This window comes from Schistocerca nitens, chromosome 6 (genome assembly GCF_023898315.1).
Source record: "Schistocerca nitens isolate TAMUIC-IGC-003100 chromosome 6, iqSchNite1.1, whole genome shotgun sequence".
NCBI classification, from domain to species: domain Eukaryota; kingdom Metazoa; phylum Arthropoda; class Insecta; order Orthoptera; family Acrididae; genus Schistocerca; species Schistocerca nitens.
Genome location: NC_064619.1, coordinates 251517046 through 251542788, shown reverse-complemented (window position 1 = coordinate 251542788; position 25743 = coordinate 251517046). Strand labels below are relative to the sequence as shown.

At 41.7% G+C, this 25743-nt stretch overlaps 1 protein-coding gene across 2 annotated transcripts in view; it reads right to left on the bottom strand.

Annotated features, from left to right (window-relative positions):
- The window catches only part of LOC126262373 (calcium channel flower), a 70781-nt gene that overhangs the window by 17613 nt on the left and 27425 nt on the right, over positions 1-25743 (bottom strand). For both annotated transcript variants that reach the window (XM_049958968.1, XM_049958967.1), the window contains exon 5: positions 2980-3087. In XM_049958968.1, the coding sequence (XP_049814925.1) occupies positions 2980-3087 (108 nt within the window). The remainder of the gene's footprint in view (positions 1-2979; positions 3088-25743) is intronic.

Genomic DNA, 25743 nt, shown 5'->3' with positions numbered 1-25743 from the left:
ACATAGGGACCTGCCATTTTAAAATCTTAAAGTCTACAATAATGGCATCCTACTCTGCGTGATGCTTCTGATATGATTGCCAGAAATTTTAAGCCTCTTGAAGAATGGAAATGTTAGTGGGAAACAGTAACAGCTGTGCACCTACATATCATGATCTCAGGTACTATGAACAGTCCAAGACAGGTGCAAAGATGCAGTCCACAAGAGGAAAAAGCTGAAACTTGCTGGCAGATTAAAACTGTGTGCCGGACCGAGACTCGAACTCTGGACCTTTGCCTTTCGCGGTCAAGTGCTCAGAGCTTCACATCAGACTATACATAACATTGTCAGTGAACTGTCAGGTTCAGGCACATCACAGCAGTTAAGAAAAATTCCTAGTGGTGAAATACATTAAACCTTGTCAGTTGCCTTGTTTCTCATTTGTTTTTATCTGCCTGTATCTTTTGACAATCTTGTGCATTAGCCATGCACTAAATAAAATGATCAGAGCCCTCATCCACCACCGGAAATGTCTTTCAGTTCCAAATCTGGTTTCAGCAACAGTCTTATCATTACGCAGTCTATCTGAAACCTTCTGGTGTCAGCACATCTCTTGCACATTTATCATCTTCTTTCACAATTCTTATACCAAGTTATAGCTGTGATTAAATTGTGCTCTGTTGAAAACTGCACCAAGTGGCTTCCCCTTTCATACCTTTCTTCTCTTCCATTTGAAATCCAGCCTAACATCAAAATTAAAATTTTCTCCTCCTTAACAATCTGAATAATTGCTTTCATCTCATCATACATTCTTTCAGTCTATCATATGTGGAGCTAGCAGGTGTATAAACTTTTACTATCTTGACTATGAGGGTTCATTCAGTATGCTGCTCATAGTAGCTTTCCAGCATTCCTATTTTCTCACTCATTGTTAGAACTACATCTGCTTTAACACTATTTCATTATGTGTTGATAAATCTGTACTCACTCCTGATCACATGAGTTCTTCCTGCCTCCAGACTTCAATAATTCCCACTATGTCTAACTTCAACATATCAATTCTCTTTTTAAATTCTCTAACATACTAAATCAATTAAGGAATGTAACATCCCACACTGAGTCACAGAATGCCAATTTTGTTTTTCTTGATGACAATATCCTCCTGAGTAGTCTCTACCCAAAGTTTTGATTGCAGGTCTATTGTACGTCCTGAGTAGTGTACTGAAGAAGTTATCATTATTAAGCCATACAGTAGAGCTGCATGTCCTCACAAAAAATAATGGTTGTTTTCACTTGTTTGTAGCAAAACGTAGCAAGGCCATGTTGGCTAACGTGGCAAAGGTGACAAACTGGATGATTCATTTGTCTTTGCAACTACTGAAAATGCTGCGGATCCTCTACAGAACTTTATGTTAGTCTTGCCTCTTCACAAATAGCCCTCCAATGTGGTTGCACCTATGATAAGGTATTCTATATCAGTGAGGCACTCAAACCACTTCACTGCTGCATGGTATGTGGTTTGTAGCATTATAAATTAGATCTGTTGTTTTCATTTGAAGGAGGGAAGAAGCAACTGGCAGGGACAGAAAAATGGTTTACAAAAAGGCAGTCTACTGATGTTAAAAAGTCTTAATACTTAAACCAAGGGCCATCCACTACTGAATGACATCACAAACTTCATCTACACTGAAGATCGAGGTATGGCCATCCAGGGCATTGCATTTGAGAAGGATGGAGTGAGCACCAATCAAGACCTAGAGAGGCTCAAACAACACTATGTTTGGAAGAAACTGAAGCCCAACACCACAAAAACCAATGTTCACATGTTCACACCTTTTGGCTCTACAACAGACATGTGTCCAGAAGACTCCAGGTACATTTCTAGAGCACCAACCCTACCTGAAATACTTTGGTGTTACTTTGGACTGGAGTCCAATATCTAGGCAGAATTGTACCAACACTAAAATGGTCAGGGGCAGAAACAATAACCTCCAAAAAATTACAGGCTTAAATTGGCGATATACCACAGTTGCAAAAACACCACCACTGGCAGTTTTGTTATACCATTGGTGAATGTGCTTCTGTGTCTCATTAACATGCACTAAGCAAGTTTATGTTATACTCAACAAAAACTACACACTCTTCACCGACTGAAACCTACTCTCACAGATACAATCTAACACCTGGCTGGACTCAGTCCAGGAGCAGGAGGGAACTGTCTACCAACACAGAATGAAGTCCTCCACATCTGGACGGAACCAATTGTATGGCACCAACTGGCTAAAATCAACAAATTGGTTCCTCAGAAATTCAGCCTGAAGTGGAATTGTGATCAACTTCAAAGACCATTACTGAGTGGCCCCTGGCTATCATGAAAACTGTGCAGTCTGTTTAGGCATTTCCAGACTCTTGACAGGAACAACAAGATCCAAAGCAAATCTTCTACAAGAGGAAGAAACAGTACTGTGTAGCCTGTGTTATTGTGGTGACACCCAGAAAAAAAAAATGCATTCATGCCTGTCTTGAATGTTGCATCCAATGAAGCTGAGTTATTCCAACTGATGTCACTTGCTTCTGGGCTAAATTAGTTTCTCTAATCTGCTTTGTTTTGTAAATATTGCTATAAATATTTGTCACTTCTGTTCTCACAATCTTCCTATTTTATTTTAATTCATAATCTGATGCTTCTGATACAAATAAATTATGTAAGCTGATCAGCCACAGTTAGTATAAACAAACCCTCAATGTTCAGACAAACTTTTTCCCAACACTCAGATACACATTAATCAACCCTTTCTAACATAAAAAATAATTGTGCAGTGAACTAAGAAATAACAAGCTTTAATTTTGTTACTCATAGCCCAATGGAAGACACACACACACACACACACACACACACACACACACACACACACACACACACACACACACAGAGAGAGAGAGAGAGAGAGAGAGAGAGAGAGAGAGAGAGAGAGAGAATATTCTAATCATGATACTTACTTTCTCCCTAGTGCCATCAGGCCATATATCACACCCGTCGTGAATATTAGTCCACTGCCAAAGATGCTGCCCAAGCCAGGACACAAGAAGATTGCAGGCAATGCTATGCTGCAAGTACAGAAATGAAAAATAAAAAACTTTAAATAATTTTTTTTTAAGTTCAAGGTACTCAGCAATCACTCACAATTTCTTTCTGAGAAATGTGTGTATTGCTCAGTAACATAGCTGTTCACAAAACTAATTCAGGCTCCACTTCTTGCACACACTCCCAGTTTGACCCACTTTTCACAGTCATGACCACTATTTTTCAAACCTACAGATAACCTGATATACGGCAGCAACTAGCACAAAAAAGTTGTCAACATTTCCTTCAACAGCCTTTCCCCTGTAATTGCAGCCTAAAGGTCTTGTCTTCAGTTCCATTCCCAGGTTTAACCAGACTGCTCTTGCGAATACTTTTAGGATTCAACTTGTTACTGTTGTATAACTAACGTTAAGGTTGCATCTAAGTCAAATTCTGACAAAGAGAACTTAACAATCACTTATGTGTAGTATAAAAGACCTTGATACTTAAATAGGCACCACCACCACCACCACCACCACCACCACCACCTCACTGTGCTGAGTATCTTGCTGATCAGTCTGCTATTAGCTTTGAATATATGTCTTGCCCATTCCAACCTTTTAATCTTAATGTAGCTGACAATGTCTGGCTCATTATATAGATTACTAGCAAAGTACCCAGCATTGCCCAGGTTAAGTATTTATTCCAGTTTTTAGTAGTAAATCTCCTCCTCCCCCCTCTCTCTCTGCCCTCCTCCCCCTGCCCCCGTCTCTATCCACCTCCTCCTCTCCCTGTGTCTATCCTCCTCCTCCTGCTCTTATCTGTGCCATTCTCCTCCTTCCTCCTCCTTCTTCCTCATTGTCTGCCCACCTCTTTGTCCTCCCATCTCTGCTCATGTTATCACACTCACACCAACAGGAGGGCTGTTGGTTCTTACCCCTACAGTACTTCTGTCCAGTCTGTAGTTAATATGAGTACCAATTTTGACTGAAATCATTCCAGGAGTTTAGGATGAGTTTTTTTCCCCATGGCTTTGTTCACATATGCACATTCAAATATATTTCACACATATTTAACATGTTTCACATATTTTGTTCACATATTTCGTCTATACGTCTAGCAAATTTTGCTCTATAGATTCATTTTCACTCTGCTTACTGTATTTACTCGAATCTAAGCCGCACTTTTTTCCGGTTTTTGTAATCCAAAAAACCGCCTGCGGCTTTGAATCGAGTGCAAAGTAAGAGGAAGCTCTGAAAAATGTTGGTAGGTGCCGCCACAACTAACTTCTGCCGTCGAATATATGTAGCGCTACACAAGGATGCTTTGCAGGCACAAAGATAAATACTGGCACCGAAACTTCTGCATTAGCAAATAAATTGAAAGAAAAGGTAGAAGAATGTAAACATTCTGCCGTGTATTCTTTCATGTTTGCTGCTATCTCATTTAAATCCTGTCTGCCTAATAAACTACGAAACTAGAGTGAGACAACAGCAAACGCAGAAGAATATACATATCATGTCTTTATTATATTCGTATTATTCTTATGCTGAATAGTGATACAGTCTGAAATGAAGCACGGCAACTGACTAGATTTTTAAATCTAAAATGTGTCTAATTTCTGTGCTGAATGTAACATACTAAAGAGGCGTCTGCAAAGATTTTCAAACGGACAAAAATGTTCGCTAAACTCTCATTCAGAACATCATCTGTCATACGCAGTCTATCATTTGGTTCTTGTTGATCATTATCAAAGAAAGCAGCAGTGTAAGTAACAACAAATAGCAGTCTATTGCTTTTGTTTCGCTTATGAGAACATTCCTCTCTTTTTTATTGTAAGCGGCAGTAGCGCGCACAAAAGCGAGCCATGCCGCGAGCGGCTACAGATCGTAAACACTCATTATCAGAATGCGACAAAAAATGCATGACACAGTGCAATAATACATTTTCAGCTTAGAGTGACGTAAACACCTATAACAACGAGAACAGCACTTATAAGATCAAAGCAAAATAAGCAATTGATTCAAACCAGACAAAGCACGTGAAAAAGGAAGGGTACCCGTATAAATAAGGATGGATCGCCTGACACATAGCAATGGCTACTTAGTAAATCTTAATTGTTAAGCTTACGACTCGAACCAAACTACTGTAGCTGTATCTTCATCCTTTCGACCTAAATTGTGTCTCATGCTACAATGGACCAACTTTGCTTCGATTTGGAGGTGCGGTCTAAAACTTTTCTCGACCCTTGAATTTTGAGTCTCAAATTTCAGGTGCGGCTTAGATTCGGGAACATTTTTTTCCCTTGATTTCGAGTCTCATTTTTCAGGTGCAGCTTAGATTCGAGTGCGGCTTAGATTCGAGTAAATACGGTAATGTTTGTAATATATTTCCTGAATTATGTGCTGTACAATGATAATTTTGCAGGTACATCCAGTGAGGGAGTTTGGGTCACAGATTTATTCCAAGCTTGGTGCACTTTTAGAAGTTATTAGAACAGCATAATGTGCAAGTAGTAAGGCATACTACTTAGGCAATTTTGAGAAACACTCACGAATATCTGTGTGTTGCAACACTGACCTTGTGGTGGCGACAGTCAGGTGGTTAGCGTTCAAGCTCCATAATTGGCTAATCGTTAGATCAAGTTTCACTCTCTTTTGTTTGTATTTTAAATGTATATTTTTTTTCAACACTGGTCATTGTGTGATGGTGATATTCAAAAAATTCACACGTACACTATTCATTCTTTCTTTTCTCAGACGTTATGTCTGGTCAAAAATGGAAAGTGACGCGGACCTTGATCAAGCGTGACTTCCTTTCAACTGTATGGTATATGTTACATTGCATTTAGGAACTTTCGGGTAATTGAACATGTATCAATAATTACAGATTTCTGTAGCTGTATATATATGTTTGGATGTAGCTGTATTGCGTTGATGTACTGGTGGATATTGTGTGGTATGACTCCTGTAGTTGATAGTATAATTGGTACAATGTCAACTTTATCCTGATGCCACATGTCCTTGACTTCCTCAGCCAGTTGGATGTATTTTTCAATTTTTTCTCCTGTTTTCTTCTGTATATTTGTTGTATTGGGTAATGATATTTTCATTAGTTGTGTTAATTTCTTCTTTTTATTGGTGAGTATGATGTCAGGTTTGTTATGTGGTGGTGTTTTATCTGTTACAATGGTTCCGTTCCAGTATAATTTGTATTCATCATTCTCCAGTACATTGTGGTGCATACTTGTATGTGGGAACGTGTTGTTTTATTAGTTTATGTTGTATGGCAAGTTGTTTTATTATTTTTGCTACATTGTCGTGTCTTCTGGGGTATTCTGTATTTGCTAGTATTGAACATCCGCTTGTGATGTGATCTACTGTTTCTATTTGTTGTTTGCAAAGTCTGCATTTACCTGTTGTGGTATTGGGATCTTTAATAATATGCTTGCTGTAATATCTGGTGTTTGTTTGATCCTGTATTGCAATCATGAATCCTTTCGTCTCACTGTATATATTGCCTTTTCTTAGCCATGTGTTGGATGAGTCTTGATCAATGTGTGGCTGTGTTAGATGATACGGGTGCTTGCCATGTAGTGTTTTCTTTTTCCAATTTACTTTCTTTGTATCTGTTGATATGTGATCTAAAGGGTTGTAGAGTGGTTATGAAATTGCAGTGGTGTAGCCGATGTATTCATATGAGTGATTGCTTTGTGTATTTTGCTAGTTTCTGCTCGTTCTAGAAAGAATTTTCTTAAATTATCTACCTGTACATAATGTAGGTTTTTTATGTCGATAAATCCCCTTCCTCCTTCCTTTCTGCTTAATGTGAATCTTTCTGTTGCTGAATGTATGTGATGTATTCTGTATTTGTGGCACTGTGATCGTGTAAGTGTACTGAGTGCTTCAAGGTCTGTGTTACTCCATTTCACTACTCCATATGAGTAGGTCAATATTGGTATAGTGTAAGTGTTTATAGCTTTTGTCTTGTTTCTTGCTGTCAATTCTGTTTTCAGTATTTTTGTTAGTCTTTGTCTATATTTTTCTTATAGTTCTTCTTTAATATTTGTATTATCTATTCCTATTTTTTGTCTGTATCCTAGATATTTATAGGGATCTTTTTTTTTCCATCGCTTCTATGCAGTCGCTGTGGTTATCCAATATGTAATCTTCTTGTTTAGTGAGTCTTCCCTTGATTATGCTATTTTTCTTACATTTGTCTGTTCCAAAAGCCATATTTATATCATTGCTGAATACTTCTGTTACCTTTAGTAATCGGCTGAGTTGTTGATTTGTTGCTGCCAGTAGTTTTAGATCATCCATGTATAGCAAATGTGTGATTTTGTGTTGGTATGTTCCAGTAATATTGTATCCATAATTTGTATTATTTAGCATGTTGGATAGTGGGTTCAGAGCAAGGCAGAACCAGAAAGGACTTAATGAATCCCCTTGGTATATTCCACGCTGAATCTGTATTGGCTGTGATGTGACATCATTTGAATTTGTTTGGATATTAAGTGTGGTTTTCCAGTTTTTCATTACTATGTTTAGGAACTGTATCAATTTAGGATCTACTTTGTGTATTTCCAATATTTGTAGTAACCATGAGTGGGGTACACTATCAAAAGTTTTTTGGTAATCAATGTATGCGTAGTGTAGCGACCTTTGTTTAGTTTTAGCTTGGTATGTCACCTCTGCATCTATTATCCGTTGCTCTTTACATCCTCGTGCTCCTTTGCAACAGCCTTTTTGTTCTTCATTTATAATTTTGTTCTGGGTTGTATGTGTCATTAATTTTTGTGTAATGACTGAGGTTAATATTTTGTATATTGTTGGTAGGCATGTTATGGGGCGATATTTATCTGGGTTTGTTGTGTCTGCTTGATCTTTAGGTTTAAGATAAGTTATTCCATGTGTAAGTGTATCAGGGAAGGTGTATGGGTCTGCAATGTAATTGTTAAATAATTTAGTTAGATGTGAATGTGTTGAGGTGAACTTCTTTAGCCAGAAATTTGCTATTTTATCATTTCCAGGGGCTTTCCAATTGTGTGTAGAATTAATTGCTCGGGTTACTTCATGTTGCAAAATTATCACTTCAGGCATTTGTGGTATCATCTTGTATGAGTCTGTTTCTGCTTGTATCCACCTTGCGTGTCTGTTATGTTGTACCGGGTTTGACCATACGTTGCTCCAGAAGTTTTCCATGTCTGTTGTGTTTGGTGGATTGTCTATTTTAATATGTGTGTGTGTGTGTGTGTGTGTGTGTGTGTGTTAACTATTGTCTGGTAAATTTCTTTTGGTTTGCATTGAATGTTTGGTTTTGTTTCCTTCTATTTACACTTTTTTTTGTATCTTCTAAGTCATTTGGCCACTGCTTGTAATTCCTGCTTCTTTTCATCTAATTGCTCTATCGCTTCTTGTTGTGAGATGTTACCTAACCTTTTTCGTTTTTTGTCTGATATTTCATTTCTTATAAATTGTGTTAGCTGTCCAATGTCTTTTCTCAGTTTTTCTATTCTGATCTGTAGCCTGTGTTGCCATGTTGGTTTTGTGGGTTTCTTCTGTGTGTTGGTTGGTTCTGATCTCTGCCTAGTGTGTATATTTAGTGTAGTGAGTGCTCCTATATAAGTCAGTAGTTTTAACTCTTCCATAGTTGTATTTTCATTTATTTTGTTGTGTATGATTGTGTTGATAGTTTCTATTGTTGTTTTGACTTGTGGGTTATTTGGTGGTCTATGCAAGAATGGTCTTATGTCTGTATTTGTGTCTTTGTATTCTATATATGTCAGCTGAAATTTTTCTTCTATATCTAACATGTGTGTCACTTCATGTTCTATTTGTGCTTGTTCTGGTGGCTGTCTTAAGATTTCGTTTTCCTCTGAGGGCTTAAGGTGTGCTCGACATCATGGTCATCAGAGCCCTGATGAAAAGTCAGCAAGCAAATCTCATGCCGAATGAATTGTAAGTTGAAGAATCCAGATACCAAGCAGTTCTGGGTGCCTTACCAGACTGCAGGTATAATGGATTTCGCAAATCATGACAGATATGCATGTTCAGGGAACATTTATGTATTTGCTCATTTGCTTGTCTACAGCTAAAAATAATATTTATTGTAATAATTAAAATTAGTAAACAGCCAAATGACACGGAACAATAACAGTTCAGGCAAACACACCTTTTTTCATAATATTGCTTTTCAAATGTCATATGTATGAAACAATAAGACCACTGTCAGAAAAAATATAACTAGAAAAAGGATGAGGAAGACTAGATCCCGGGATCCATTAATTACAGAGCCTGAATGCTAACCAGTGGACAGCTGCCACCTCGTAACCACCTTTTTCATTGTGGCACTGTGAGGTACAAGAAGAGAGTCAGTAAGTTGCAGAAGGTGCTGACAGGGATGTGGAGCCATGTCAACTCCAGTGTTGTGGTCAGCTGCCCCATGTTTTTTGGCCGAGGATCCATGGCACAAACAGCTCGATCGAGGTGGTTTCACAGATTCTCAGTCGAGTTTAAATTTAGGGAGTTTGCTAACCAGGAGAGTATGATAAACTCATACTTTTGCATGTACACTGCAAGCTATGTGGCACGTTGCATTGTCCTGCTGGTAGGTGCCAGTGTGCCAAGGAAAAAACAATGTAGGGATGGACATGGTCCCCAAGGATAGATGCATACTTCTGTTGATTCAGTGTGCCTTTCTGGATGAAATGATCACCCAGGGAACACCAAAAACCATTACCCAGAGCATAACACTCCCTCTTCTGGCCTTGGGAACCTTCAGAAAACTTGCTTTCAGACATTTTACACTGTACATACTAACAGCTATCTTAAAATGTAATTCATCTGAAAAGGTCATGTGTCGCCACTCAGATAATGTCCCTTTGCAGTACTGGCATGCAAATTCCATCCTTTGTCACTGAAGAACAACAGTCAGTATGGGCGCAGGAATCAGATGCCTGCTGTGGAGGCCCATATGCAGCAACATTCACTGAACAATCATGGAGGAGACACTGTTTTTAGCTCCTTCAGTCTTTTGGGTGGTCAGCTGCTCAACAGTTGCACATCTATTCACCCATAGATGCCTCTGCATCCTTCATTCACACCTTTTATCTAGAGGCTATGATGCACCACAGTTGTCGATTTTGGATGGCACCATTTTGCCACACACGGTATACTTTAACCATGGCGGCGCGGCAGGCAAACAGTTTACAATCTTCTATGCTTGGCCCAAAAGCCAACGCTCATGCCCTTTTTGGATGTCAGATAAATTGCTTTGTTTCCATATTAAGACAATGAATGAACTGTTTTCCATGCGGCCTTTTGGCTTTGAAGCTTCTCTACAAATTCATGGCTGCCACAAATCTGCATAGATGTTAAGACAGCTTTTCCTTCAATAGTTTCTGATCCAATTTTGATAATTCCTTCCAACAGTTACATGTCCCTTTCAATATCCATCAGTAGTTCAGCGTTCCTTCATATGTACACATTCGTAATACCTACTGTACCACATGTATGCATCGCTTTACTAAACAAACAAATTTGGTTTTACTTAAGCAGCAGATATTTTTAGATCACTATTGTCACTTACTTTGTGGTGGCATGCAGATTATGCTCTTTCGTTGCGTGAAGGATGAAAACCATAAATGATATAGTTTTGACAAGTGTTCCCACTATGTCACCACTTTTCTCCAAAGTGTGTAACCCAGTTTCCTCTCATAATGGGAGAGTTTGCGCTGAAATGTAACCTTATCTAAAGAAATGTAAGACTGTCTCTAGAGAGAATTTCACTGAAAACTGAAGTGTTCAAAAGAACATCTCACGACCAATATTCACTAACTTCAGCTTTTTCCATACTAACCATGAGAAATGAAGTAGCTATGAAGCAATACCAGGGTGTATACATGGTTTTTTTTTTTTTAAAAAAAAGTATTACCACACTTTCTCCTGGATGAAAATACTCTTTTCCATGTTAAGTAACAGTATACTTTTCCTCGGAACTGTAAAACTTATCAATCCTTTCAACGGTTGTGGTTTTATACACCGATGTAGAATTTTGTGCACTTTAGAAAACAAAACTCAGAGTAAAGATATACGATGTGCAGCAACATGTACACTGCATATTTTCGTATTACGAAAGTATAAATTCGAATTCCACCAAACACCACATGTTACTTTCCAAATGATTGAAATCAAGACTGCGATGCGCTTTTGTAAGCCAGTCGTATCTCATGTCAAGTGATCTCACCAGCCGATGACAGCGGATATTCAGAGCATAGGACACATGAAGTAGTCAGCCAATAGCAACATCAGTGTTAAGTAGTGCGAACACACAAATAGGAAAAGGCATTGGTTTCAATTAAAATACATAGTGTTGCTACAAGAAAAGAAAATCTTTCATGTATAATACTGGTTTCTAAGATTAATAAGCTGCAAGAGAAGCTAAGCTTTTACACACAATGTTGATCTTTTATGCATGTGTTACGCTTTAAGATACATCACACAAATGTGCCTGTAAAATCTTTAACAACGACATAAATGTCTGATCTGGGCTCGAAAATATTCTAAATGGTCATCATCAAAGATCTGATTTTTGAATGAGAATCAAACGCTCTGGACTTACGTAATTCATTGGACATTCATGCACACAGTTCATCTTGCGTAAAAGGAAATTTACTTTTAAAGTAACGCTTTTCAAACAACCATTCAGAATATTTTCCCGTAACCTGTTAGAAATAGATTTGTTTCAGTACTTGCCCGAGAGTGCCAGATAACAGGCGTCACCACGATTGCGCAGCTACGATGGCGCATGAAGCCCGTGTGTTCGTACGTGTAAAACATTAAAAGATCTTACATTATGTCATAAAAGAAACAAGACATCAGAGGATACTCCAAGAGCACGGGAATTTTGTGGACCATACTAAAATGCATAATTCAGCTTAAAAGTGCAAATTCGTATGTCCAAATTCAGATATAAATTTTCTTGGAGTACCAGTACTGTATTATCTCACGTTTGGTTCTTTATTATGGCAAAATGCCACACGTGCTAGAAGATGAAACTGTGAACTTGAAATACATGAACAGTTGAAACTAGCAATAGTGTGGAATTAAACACTTTGTTTCAAATAAATTGACTGACTCAACAGAAAAGATTAATAAAAGTCAATTTTCTTTTAAAAAAATTGACAAAAATAACTTCATTGTTCTGCAAGGCAATTAGTGCTTGACTGGCAGAAATGTGGAAAAAATAAAATCTGAAACTAGTAACATATTTTGATGATGACGAAGACGAGGTCCCCTATTCCGAGGAGCGTAGGGGACGATGCGAGAGACCCTTCCGTAATTATGTGAATGTATTTCAATTCACTTGATAGCTCCCGGCCACAGAAATCCGTTTCGTTTTCATTTGACGTGCAACAAACTACGAGGAAACAACAAAATCACTTAAAGTAAACAAGGGTCACATTAGATAGTGGCGCTCCCCCTCTCTAGAGCATTTGAGGTAGGACGCCAAAAATTTGAAAAAAAAAAAAAATAGACTTTCTTCATTTGGTAGCGCACATCTTTCTGAAGAGTCTGATACATAAAACACGTATGTTCAAGGGAACGTGTTATTTGGTCTTCAGTGTGCCAAAGTGCAGTGCCACGCCTCTTTACACAGCATTCTTCCATCATATGTATCTGTATTTCACTTTGTGGAATTCACGTGTGTAATTGTAATGGGTGTAATGGGTGCCATCAAACTATATTCAGGCCAGTGGAAATAAGAATCTCCTGTGGTGCCTCTCCTGCTCCCAGTCGGCCGGGTTAACATCCTGCCCCTCTAAAAAAATTTCGCAATTAGTACTGGATGGGATTATTTATAACCGGCAGAACAATTGCTGCAGCTTTATCTGAAACAAGCTGTCTGCATCATCACTATTACTTGCTAAATTGTGTTAAAAGGAACGTAACCAATACATCTCTGTCAACTTTTATTGTACACAAATTCCTTGCAATAACAAGTTGAAATTTTGCCACATATTATATTATGGTCTTCTTATGCAGTGTTTGAAATTTGGCTTGGATATCACTTGTCCCTTTTGTGCTACCACACTTCGAAAATACATGTTTTTCAGGTACTTTTTCAAATTTTTGTATTTTCGTGTGCATGTAACTGTGTGACATATGGGCATGATGAGTTCTGTGTGTGTTTAGGCCACATTAAGCTTACCACAAAAAAATTTACACACTTTTTGAGTGAATTGTATTAGGCACAGAGGGTACCTACAATATGTACTTTTTAACGTATTACTTTATTTAATCACATTTTGGAATTTTTTATTTTCCCTCAGAAATATGTTGTTGGTGTCTTGATTCATGGAGTGTGTTCTCTAAATGGATGTTACTGGGTTGTAAAAATTTCACTGGACTGTGTGGAATAGTTCCAAAGTTATTAAGACCTGAAGTTGGGTCTGAAGATAGATTGCCAGATACGGGTTGTAATTTCTGGGTCACGTCAACTTCTTTCAAAAGTCATAATTCTGGAGCTAATTGGCAGGGGAAACTAATACTTTGTACACGAGTGTTCCACACACGGTAGAATTAGTGTACTGAATTTTAGTTAAATCTGAGACTATGATCTGGAGCCTCTGGTTGAACTGACATGGAATGACCCAACGAATAATACACTGACACCAATCTTCATGAACAGGAAGCCATAGAGTGACGACAGATGCAGCTGAATGAGATCACAACAGACAAAATACCTGTTCACACTTAGTGACCAGAAAAGTAAAGGTACCAAAATATGGGATGGAAACCCTCATGCATGCTTAATCCTTTCAGACCTGAATTTTTTTCTGGAGAAAAGAAAAATTTTTATTTATGTGGTAATGCTCTTAGGTGATTTTTTAATGATGTTATACAAAGATATGTACTTGTTTACTAAACATAATTTGTACACTTGGTTTCATTTTATGAACTAAATTTCCTAAATATGATATATTCTCTATAGTAATAAATAGTAAATTTATCATTGAAGCTAACTCATGGTGTGTGGCGGAGGGTACTTTTTATATCACTAACTGAACTATGCAATGCTGTTCCACTCACGAATAGCATGTGGGAAGAATGACTGCCGGTAAGCCTCTGTAATAGTTCTAATTTCGCAAATTTTCTCCTCGTGGTCATTATGCAAGATGTATGTGTGTGTGTGTGGGGGGGGGGGGGGGGGGGGGGAGAGTAATATGTTGTCCGACTCTTCCTGGGAAGTGCTTTCAAAATTTCAGTAGTAAATGTCTCCGTAACGCACAACACTTCTCTTGTAACATTTGCCAATGGAGTTTGTTGAGCATCTCCGTAACGTTTCACGCTGGCTAAACGATCCTGTGACAAAATACGCTGCTCTTTGTTGGCTCTTGTCTATCTCTTCTATCAGCCCTACCTGGTAGGGATCCCAGACAGATGAACAACAGTCAATCGGTCAAATAAGTGCCTTATATGCCACTTCTTTCATGGATGAGCTACATTTCCTTAAGAGTCTTCCTATGAATTTGAGTCTGACATCTGCTTTTCCCACTACCTATTTCATGTGGTCTGGATAGTTACACACACACACACACACACACACACACACACACACACACACACACACACACACACACACACCAAAAAATGTTTTGAATCACCTCGGTTCTGAGTGTTCCGGAACCCATACAGAAAATTTCTGCCCTTTTTATTGTTCATGAAAACCACACACGGCATGTTGTACCACCATACAGCAAGACCTTCGTGGTCCAGATTGCTGTACACATCAGTACCTCTAATACCCAGTAGCATGTCCTCTTGCACTGATGCATGCCTGTATTCATCATGGCATACTATCCACAAGTTCATCAAGGGACTGTCAATCCAAATTGTTCCACTCCTCAACAGCGGTTTGGCATAGATCCTTCAGAGTGGTTGGTAGGTCATGTCGTCCATAAATAGCCCTTTTCAATCTGTCCCAGGCATGTCCAATAGGGTTCATGTCTGGAGAACATACTGGCCACTGTAGTCAAGCGATGTCGTTATCCTGAAGGAAGTCATTCACAAGATGTGCATGATGGGGGCGCGAATTGTTGTCCATCAAGATGAATGTCTCGCCAATATGGTTACACTATCAGTCAGAGGAATGTATCATACAGCTGTTACGATGCCTTCCATAACCACCTGTGGCGGACGTCGGCCCCACATAATGCCACCCCAAAACATATGGGAACCTCCATCTTGCTGCACTCGCTGGAGAGCGTGTCTAAGGCATTCAGCCTGACTGGATTGCCTCCAAACATATCTCCAACGATTGTCTGGCTGAAGGCATATGCAACACTCATTGGTGAAAAGAATGTGATGCAAATCCTGAGCAGTCCATTCGACATGTTGTTGGGCCTATGTGTACCATGCTGCATGGTGTCGTGGTTGCAAAGATGGACCTTACTGTGGATGTTGGGAGTGAAGTTGCGCATCATGCAGCCTATTGCACACAGTTTGAGTCTTAATACGATGTCCTTTGGCTGCACGAAAAGCATCATTCAACATGGTGGCGTTGTTGTCAGGGTTCCTCTGAGCCATAATCCATAGGTAGCTGTCATCCACTGCAGTAGTAGCCCTTGGACGGCTTGAGCGAAGTGTGGTGTCACCGCCAGACACCACACTTGCTAGGTGGTAGCCTTTAAATCGGCCGCGGTCCGTTAGTATACGTCGGATCCGCGTGTCGCCACTGTCAGTGATTGCAGACCGAGCGCCGCCACACGGCAGGTCTAGAGAGACGTCTTAGCACTCGCCCCAGTTGTACAGCCGACTTTGCTAGCGATGGTTCACTGACAAATTACGCTCTCATTTGCCGAGACGATAGTTAGCATAGCCTTCAGCTACGTCATTTGCTACGACCTAGCAAGGCGCTATTATCAATTGCTATTTATCTTGTGATGCATGTACCGTCAGACCGATGTTCACCAATTATGGATTAAAGTTAAGTATTCCAACAGCTACGTACTTTATTTGCGAGACTCAAATCCTTTAACTGTTCCAGACCTCACGCCAGCCTGCGTGAGCTTAAACGCGTGCCTTTCGGCTTCACCTCCTAGTGGCTTGGCTGTATTGCCAAGTCACAACAAATGACGACGAGGAATTTGCGTTCGTATTGATGGTCTGATTTACTTGTGTCATGGCTTCGCCACAATCTCCAGATGTACTGTCCAAATTTTATCGCTTACAGAATCAGCAGACGCAGGCCTTATTTGATGCCCTTGGACAGCTCATCCGGCGTCAACATGCAATGCAAAACGATGCGGCAGCTGCCGCTCCACCGCTACCGCAGCCACAACACGCAGTTGCACCACCTTTTCGTCCTTTTGATGCGGCACTGGAAAGCTGGACGGAGTGGTCACGCCAATTTGGATTCCATCTCGCCGCCTACAGAATTCAAGGTAATGAGCGGCAGCCTTTTCTCCTTTCCGCCGTAGGCGTCCAGACGTACCGTGTGATAGTGAAATTATTTCCCCGACGCAACGTAGCAACTCTGTCTTACGAAGAAATTTTGTCTGCATTAGATACATATTTCAAAGAATCAGTCAATGTAGTTGCCAAACGGTATACGTTCTTTCGTACAAAACGTACGGCTGGTCAGACTAATAGGGACTGGGTTGCAACCTTGCAAGGCCTTACTAGGGATTGTGCTTTTGAGTGTCAATGTGGACTTCCTTATTCAGATACTACAGTACGTGATGCAATTGCACAGAACATTTCTGATGTTCGTATACGGGAACAGATTTTGAAACTAGTCAATCCCTCCCTTCAACAAGTGATAGACATATTGGATCGGCAGGACACACTTGACTTTGCTCAGGAATCATTTGAAACTTCACCACACGTGTGTCAGGTTAACCGACCCGCCGGACGAGCTGCATGGAACGGTAAGCAGCCCTCATGCCCGTCCGTGCAGCTGCCGCCAAACTCTCCGCCACGTGTGCCGCACAAGCAAGCAAATGCAGTGCTAAAATCATGCCCACGGTGTGCTACTAGACATTCGCGTGAGAACTGCCCGTCACGCCAGGCTATTTGCTTTTTCTGTAATAAAAAAGGACATGTTCAAAGTGTTTGCCAGAAAAAGCTCAGAACGGACACTCACAACCATTCCAGGCCCTTGCTTCGCGCCGGAATCGGAATCGAACCCAGAATACTCAGGCTCGTGAACCTTCGCCCATGGACATTCATGTAGTTCATTCCACTCCGCACAGTGCCACTCTCTCTAACAGTGACTGTGTTTGTCCCACGAATAGTGTGCGTCGACATCGCCGGAAATCCCGTAAAGTCGCAAGTGATTCTGTACCAGTGTCAGTTCACGTTGCACGAGACAGTCGCTCTTGTCGTCAGCAGGACAATAAACTTTTTGTAGACTTGGACATTAATGGCAATGTGATACCATTCCAGCTCGATACCGGAGCTGGAGTTTCACTGATCAATCACGACACGTACAAACAGCTGGGCACACCTCCGTTGCGTGCCACAAATGTTAAGCTCAGTAGTTATTCAGGTCAAACAATCCCTGTGTTAGGACAGTGCAGCCTTCTTGCAACATACAAGGGACAAACAAAACTTGTGTCATTGTACGTCCTTCGTTCTTCTTCTGCAGTGAACTTGTTTGGTTTGGATTTATTTCAGTTGTTTAACTTGTCTATAGTCAATCAGGTCCTATCAGTGAACCAGACTGTGCCTTCAGACAGTGTTTCTCGTCTGTGTAAAGAGTTTGCAGACATTTTTGCACCGGGCCTTGGCTGCGCTAAGAACTATAAAGCACATTTGGAACTGAAAGTAAACACGCAACTGAAATTTTTCAGAGCGCGCAATGTTCCCCACGCATTGCGTGATGAGGTCGCAAGAACATTACACGATTTGGAATCACAAGGTGTAATTGAACGCGTGCAGGCTTCTCTCTGGGCATCACCCTTAGTAATTTTGCAAAAACCTTCCGGAAAATTGAGACTTTGTGTGGATTTCAAGGCAACAGTGAATCCACAACTAGTGACTGCAACTTTTCCTTTACCCCGCCCAGAAGATCTTTTTGACAAACTGTGCCCGGGTAAATATTTTTCGAAGTTGGACCTAGCAGGTGCGTACTTGCAAATACCGGTGGACGAAGAATCCCAGCGCGTTTTGGTGGTTAACACGCATCTTGGTTTGTACCGATTCAAACGATTGCCATTCGGGTGTGCATCAGCCCCTGCATTGTTTCAGCAATATCTGCAAACTGTTTGTGCGTCGGTCCCTACTGCAGAAAACTATCTGGACGATATTGTGATCTCCGGAAAGACGGAAGAAGAACATTTAGCCAATCTCAGAATATTATTTCAGGTCTTGCGATAAAATGGTCTTCGCTTGCGGAAGGACAAATGTGTGTTTTTTGCTTGTGACTTACCCTATTTGGGCCATGTACTCAATGCCCAAGGCATACATCCCAGTCCAGAGCACCTCCGTGCCATACAAGACTTGCCTTCGCCGCAGAATTTGAAGCAGCTACAGAGTGTGCTGGGAAAAATCAATTACTATCATAAATATGTGCGCCACACCTCTTCCATTTCAGCTCCGCTTCATCGCTTATGCCATAAAGGTGTTCCGTTCGTCTGGACGACGGAATGCGAACGCGCCTTTCGCCAGTTGAAATCAGCGTTGCTTTCCAATACTTGCCTTACGCCATTCGATCCCCAGAAACCTCTTTTGTTGATGGTAGATGCATCGGATTTCGGGATTGGTGCTGTGCTTGCGCACAAAGATGGATCACATGATCGCCCTATTGCCATTGCGTCCAAATTGCTCTTGTCTGCGCAATGATATTATTCACAGATCGAGAAAGAAGCATTGGCTCTCGTATTTGGTGTTACAAAGTTTCATGATTTCTTGTATAGTCGTCACTTTACCATCGTCACAGACCACAAACCTTTGACATCCCTTTTTCATCCGAACAAGCCTGTACCTCCGCGTACAGCGCAGATATTCATTCGCTGGTCTATTTTCCTCTCGCAGTACCGCTACGATATCTTGTATCAGTCCACTGCTAAGTACGGAAACGCCGATGCGTTGTCCCGTTTGCCTGTTGCCGAGGATAGAGCATCCGATTCCTCCGAACTTGCTTGCATGTTTATTGATTCGGAAACCGATGACGTGGTCGACTCGTTTCCGATTGATTTTCGTCGTGTAGCTACAGCCACAGCTGCTGACCCTGTCCTTGCTACCGTTCTGCGTTTTGTTGCTATGCAATGGCCCTTGTCAAAGTCACGGGTCGAGGATCCGTTGGTTCGCTGATTTTTTGCTCACAAGGAGAGACTTTTTGTTCGATGTGGTGTTTTGCTGTTGCGTTCTGATAATGATCAGTCCAGGGCCGTGGTCCCACGTTCGTTACAGTCCTCTTTCTTACGGCTTCTCCACCAAGGACATTGGGGTATAGTGCAAACGAAACAACTTGCTCGTCAGCACTGTACTTGGTTCGGAATCGATGCTGCGATTAAGAATATGTGCTCTTCTTGCATGGCGTGTGCCGAACAACAATCCGCACCACCGCGGAAATTCTTTGCATGGCCAAAAGCCACTTCCCCTTGGCAACGCTTACACATCGATTTTGCTGGTCCATTCCGGAATGCTCGATGGTTGGCTGTGATAGATTCATTCAGTAATTTTCCTTTTATTGTCCGGATGCCTTCCAAGACGTCATCTGCCACCATCCAAGCATTATCTGCTATCTTTTGCATTGAAGGTCTTCCACAGACTATTGTTTCCGACAATGGCCCACAATTCATGTCCGCAGAATTTCAGTCATTCTGCAAGGCCAATGGTATTCAACATCTGACGTCTGCGCCATTTTCGCCACAGTCAAACGGTGCCGCTGAACGTTTGGTCAGGACTTTCAAGTCACAGATGTTGAAGTTGAAAGAGTCGCATTCTCGGGAGGACGCGTTATTGTTTTTTTTGTCCTCGTATCACTCTCAGCCCCGAGATGGTCGTTCGCCGGCTGAGTTGCTTCATGGTCGCCCTCATCGAACCTTGATGTCTTTGTTACATCCGCCGCATCATGTTCCTGTGCAGCGGCAGACACTTGCTTTTGCTCCAGGTGACGTTGTCTACTACCGCAACTATCGAGGTTCACGGCGTTGGCTCGAAGGGCGCATTCTTCACTGCCTCGGCCGCACTATGTATCTGGTTATGGGGGCCTCTGGTGAGGTGCGACGGCATCTCAATCAGCTGCGCCTCTGTCGTCGCACGGGTTCTGCCGCTCCCTGTCTGCTTTCAGTGACGGTGCCGTCCGGTCTGCGCCCTGGGGGACCCATCTACTGGCTCGCCTCATCCCCATGTGTTACCGACGCTGCCTTCCATTTTGCCCCATGGCGACGCGCTGCCGCTGCTGTCTGTTCTCCCGCCGGCGACGCCCGCAGTGGACGCATCGCTGGAACCGCTGGGCGCCTCCCTGGGTCACGCGCCGCCGATCTCTTCCCGTGACCAGTTGTCCTCTGCCATGGAACTCTCGCCCGCTCCGGATATGTCGTCTTCGACCGTCGGGTGCCCCGACTCGATGGAGGTCGACCCTTCTGTCTCTCTGCAGGCGCATACACCGCATGTTGGCGTGCACCCTGGACTAGGTTTTCAGGTGTTTCCTAGCTCCCCTCGGACTGAATGGCAGGGTGCGGGTGGCACAGCCTCGCCTGTTGTTAGGCTCCCCACCTCGTCGCATACGCCGACAAGGGGTCCTCTCCACGGCGGGCAGAAGCCTTATGCCACAACCGTCCGCCGATTTGCGGGGGAGGAATGTGGTGTCACCGCCAGACACCACACTTGCTAGGTGGTAGCCTTTAAATCGGCCGCGGTCCGTTAGTATACGTCGGATCCGCGTGTCGCCACTGTCAGTGATTGCAGACCGAGCGCCGCCACACGGCAGGTCTAGAGAGACGTCTTAGCAGTCACCCCAGTTGTACAGCCGACTTTGCTAGCGATGGTTCACTGACAAATTACGCTCTCATTTGCCGAGACGATAGTTAGCATAGCCTTCAGCTACGTCATTTGCTACGACCTAGCAAGGCGCTATTATCAATTGCTATTTATCTTGTGATGCATGTACCGTCAGACCGATGTTCACCAATTATGGATTAAAGTTAAGTATTCCAACAGCTACGTACTTTATTTGCGAGACTCAAATCCTTTAACTGTTCCAGACATCACGCCAGCCTGCGCGAGCTTAAACGCGTGCCTTTCGGCTTCACCTCCTAGTGGCTTGGCTGTCTTGCCAAGTCACAACACGGAGCATGTCATCGACAGTTCCTGTAGTTGAGTCTCTCCTCCATGTCTGAACATCATTTTGGTTCACTCCGAGACACCTGGACACTTCCTTTGTTGAGAGCCCATCCTGGCACGAAGTAACAATGTGGATGCGATCGAATCGTGGTATTGACCGTCTAGGCATGGTTGAACTACAGACAACATGAGCCGTGTACCTCCTTCCTGTTGGAATGACTGGAACTGATTGGTTGTTGGACCCCCTCCGTCTAATAGGCACTGTTCATGCATGGTTGTTTACATCTTTGGGCAGGTTTAGTGATATCATTGAACATTCAAAGAGACTGTGCCCATGATACAATATCCACAGTCAACGTCTATCTTCAGTAGTTCTGGGAACTGGAGTGATGCAAAACTTTTTTTTATGTGTGTATTTTACGGCAGATACTGTTTTCCACAGTTTGCCATCAATAGTGTAGCTGAAAGTAGTGGATTTATTTTCCTTTGTATGCGCAATGTTACATTTATTTACATTCAGTGTCAACTGTCAAGAGTCTGAATCATTCATCAATTCTTTGGAGAACATTTTGCAAATCATTACTATCCTCTGGCGTAGCTATTTTATTATAGACATCTGCATCATCTGTGAACAGCCTTAAAGAACATCTGACGCTTTCTACTACATCATTTCTCCTCCTCCTCCTCGTTTTGAATGGGGCTACTCTGGACCACACTTATTGAACTGTTGGGGTCTGCTCTTTGCCCAGTATTGTCGCATCCGCTGCCAATGTAACTCCTTCCTTTCTTCTGTCCAGGGGGTACCTTTCCTTCGGGGCTTTTCCTGAAATCCTCTGTCTTCTTTCGGGGTACGTCTCACAGACTGACTTTTCTGGGGATCAGTTATTCCCAGTTCTTTAATGTCCTTTTCAGTTTCTGTCACCCAAGTGGTGCAAACCTTCTTGTTTTGCCAGAAGGTGAACAGATGGTTGGTCAATCTGTTTGGAGGCAATCTTGCAACATGGCTATAGAAAGCTACCCTTCTTTTTCTTGCACTATCAGAGAGCCTCTCGATATGTTTGTAGAGCTCCGAGTTATGTTGCTTTCTGAATTCCCTATCTTCTTCTACCATGCCTACAATCTTCCTGAGGATTCTCCTGTCAATGACTTCCAATTTCTCCATCAGACCTCTCCAGCTCATAGAAAGACATTCCATGGCGTACAGGGCTTTTGGTCGTATGTATGATGTGTAGTGCTTAAGTTTCAGGTTGCGTGACAGGCATATTTTGTTGTAGGTGTTCATAGTCAGTCAATAGGCTAGTTCCAACTTGTTGATTCTCATGGCTAAGAAGTTTTTTCTGATAAGTTGTGTTCAATCCATTCACTGAGATGCTTAAACTTCTCAGTTATTTTGATACTTCCCTGGTCTAGTAACATCTCTGTTAGCTTCTTTGATGTTGGTGAAGAACTATGTTTTCTCCAGTGACACCTGAAAACCCACTTTGCCTGCCTGTTTTCCGAGGCAATTTACCTGCGTTGTTGCTGTTTTGAGAGAATCAGCAATCAGTGCCATGTCATCTGCAAAAGCCAGGCAATCTACAATCAGTCCTTCGTTCTTACAGCCCATGTAGACACTACTCTGAACACCCACATTGGACACTTCCTTGTACCATTCTCTCACAATCTTTTCAAGGACACAGTTAAAAAGAAGTGGGGGAGAGTCTATCCCTTTGTCTCACTCCAGTTTTTATCTTTAAGGTTTCTGAGAGCTCACCTCTCAATTCGATCTTGGAATGGGTGTTTATCAAGGTTTCTAGAACGAGTCAGCGGGTTTTGTTGTCTAGTCCTAGTTCCTGGAGTATTTTGTTAAGTCTTTCTGTATCAAAGGAGTCATAGGCCTAGCTGAAATCAACAAAGGTGACAACCACCTTGCAGTTTCTCATCTTGGAATGTGCCAGCACAGTTTTAAGATTGAGGATCTGTTCAGCACAGAATCGAGTCTTCCTGAAGCCTCCCTGATACTCTCCCAGTTGATCTACATGATTTATATATACTTTAAACAGTAACGGTCCTATCACACTTCCTTGGGGTTCTCCAGAAATTACCTTCACATCTGTAGATTTTGTTCAGTTAAGAGCGATGTGCTGAGTTCTATCTGCAAGGAAGTTTTGAATCTAGTCACAAATCTGCTCCGATAGTTGTATTTTCTTCATCAAACGGCTGTGCAGGATAGTGTCAAATGCTTTCCTGAAGTAAAAGAACGCAGCATCAACCTGAGTGCCATTGTCTACAGCATTGTGGATCTCACTGAAGAACAGAGCAGGATCTCCATCTGTGGAATCCAAGTTGATTTTTATAGGGGAGATTTTCATTCTACAAAACATAATTCTTGAGCATAAAGCACGTTTCATAATTCTACAACAGATTGACATTAACTATACACGTCTAATATTGTGTGCATCTGTCCTATGGCCCTTCTTAAAAATGGGAATGACCTGCACTTTCTTCCATTGCTCAAGCGATCTCTGTTAAATTACTGCCAGAAGGGGAGCAAGTTCTTTCGCACGATCTTTATAGAATCTTACAGGTATCTCATCTGGACCTGACATCTTTCCACTACTAAGCAACTGTAGTTGGTTTTCTAGTCTGCAATTGGTTATCTCAGTATCTGCCATTTAGATGTTCATATGACGATTGAAAGAGGGGGACCATGTTTTGATCTTAAGTGGTGAAATATTTTCTGAAGATTGAATTCAGTATTTCGGCCTTCTCTCTGTTAGATTCCATTTTGGTGCCAGTACGGTCACTGAGTGAGTGACTAGATGATTTTGACCCATGCAAAATAACAATATTCAATTACACAGTGGAATATAGTGAACCAACCACATTCATGCATTCTGGTGATCACGAGCTCTGTGCACTGCTACACTGACTTGCTTATATTTTCATAGTGATGCCCAACAGTAGGCAGCATTTGCACATGGTGAAAAGGTTAACAGTCAGTCATAAATGTGTACCTCAGGTTTCCATTGGGAAAAAATACTTCTGTTGCAGCTAAGATACAGTAAAGGTTAATGTACACAATTGTAACCAGAGGGTCTGAAAGGGTCAAAGTTGTCAATAGCATTGAGGTATACAAGTGGTGGAATGTCTGCATTCATCATTAGCTCTCCAAGGTCAGCAGGAGGGCCTGAGTTGGACTCTGGGACAATGCCTCCACACGATCCCATTGAAGTTTCAATCTTAAAATAATTCTGTACACAATATCGGGTAGGAGTGATCTGCCCCTCCTTTATAACCTCCCCCAACCAACAATTTAGTGATCATGGGAAACCTAAATCTGAATGGCAGGATGTGGGTTTGAACCATCATTCTCCTGATTTTTCTTCCTGAGAATGTGTCATACAATCTGGCAGGATTAATATGAATGTGGCAAAGAATGGAAAAAATACGTAAGTGAGAAATAAAATTGCTAAGAAGAATGAGATAATCCAAGCAAGTACTGACAGTAATAAAAGCAACACAAAAAATGGAGTGGGCATATAGTGATGGGCTCAAAAATGTCATTCTTCAAGAACATGTGAAGTAGAAGAGAGAGAAGCAGGAAAGATAAGCTCCAAACTGATCTGAAGAAAGGTCGAGGTACAGAGGACTGACAAATGAAGAAATGGCCCACTAGGAAAAGAAGCAGCAATGACATTCACACAGAGCAGAAAACCAGTCAAATGAATAACTCAATCCCCTGTCAACTGCATGAAAATCTTTGTGTTAGGCAGTGTGATAATGTTACTTTATCCATGTTAACGATGGTTGAGATCCATGTCTGGATTGAATTACTTCAAGAAATACAACAATCAGTCGCCTTTCATATAGTTTTATTTTATTCCAATATGCAATAGAGGCTTTCATCCAACTTCACATTTACACTACTGATCAAATGTTTTCAGTTATCCTATGTAACATGGAATTTATTACTAGATGTGACTTGTTAATATAAAAGGAGGGAAGGAGCAGTGTGTTGTCAATATAGAAGCAATAACAGCACAATAAGTCAAGAGAGCTGATCGGTTTTGGACGTGGACTAGTAACAAATCAAGGAAGATTGGGTTTAATGTCCCATCCACACTGAGGTCACTAGAGACTGAGCACATGCTCAAAATGTGTCAAGAAAGGGGAAGGAAATTGGCCACACCCTACTGAAGGAGCCATCCTGGCATTTGCCTGGAGCGACTTAGGGATCATGAGATATCTAAATCTGAATGGCAGGACGTGGGTTTGAACCATCGTCCTCCTGAGTGCAAGTCCAGTGTGCCAATCACTGTGCGACCTCACTCGGTAGTAGTAACAAATCCCACCTTTCCAAAGCTGCCAAGGCTGACTGTTGATGACATGATTATGAACTGGAAACATGAAGGAACAGCAACA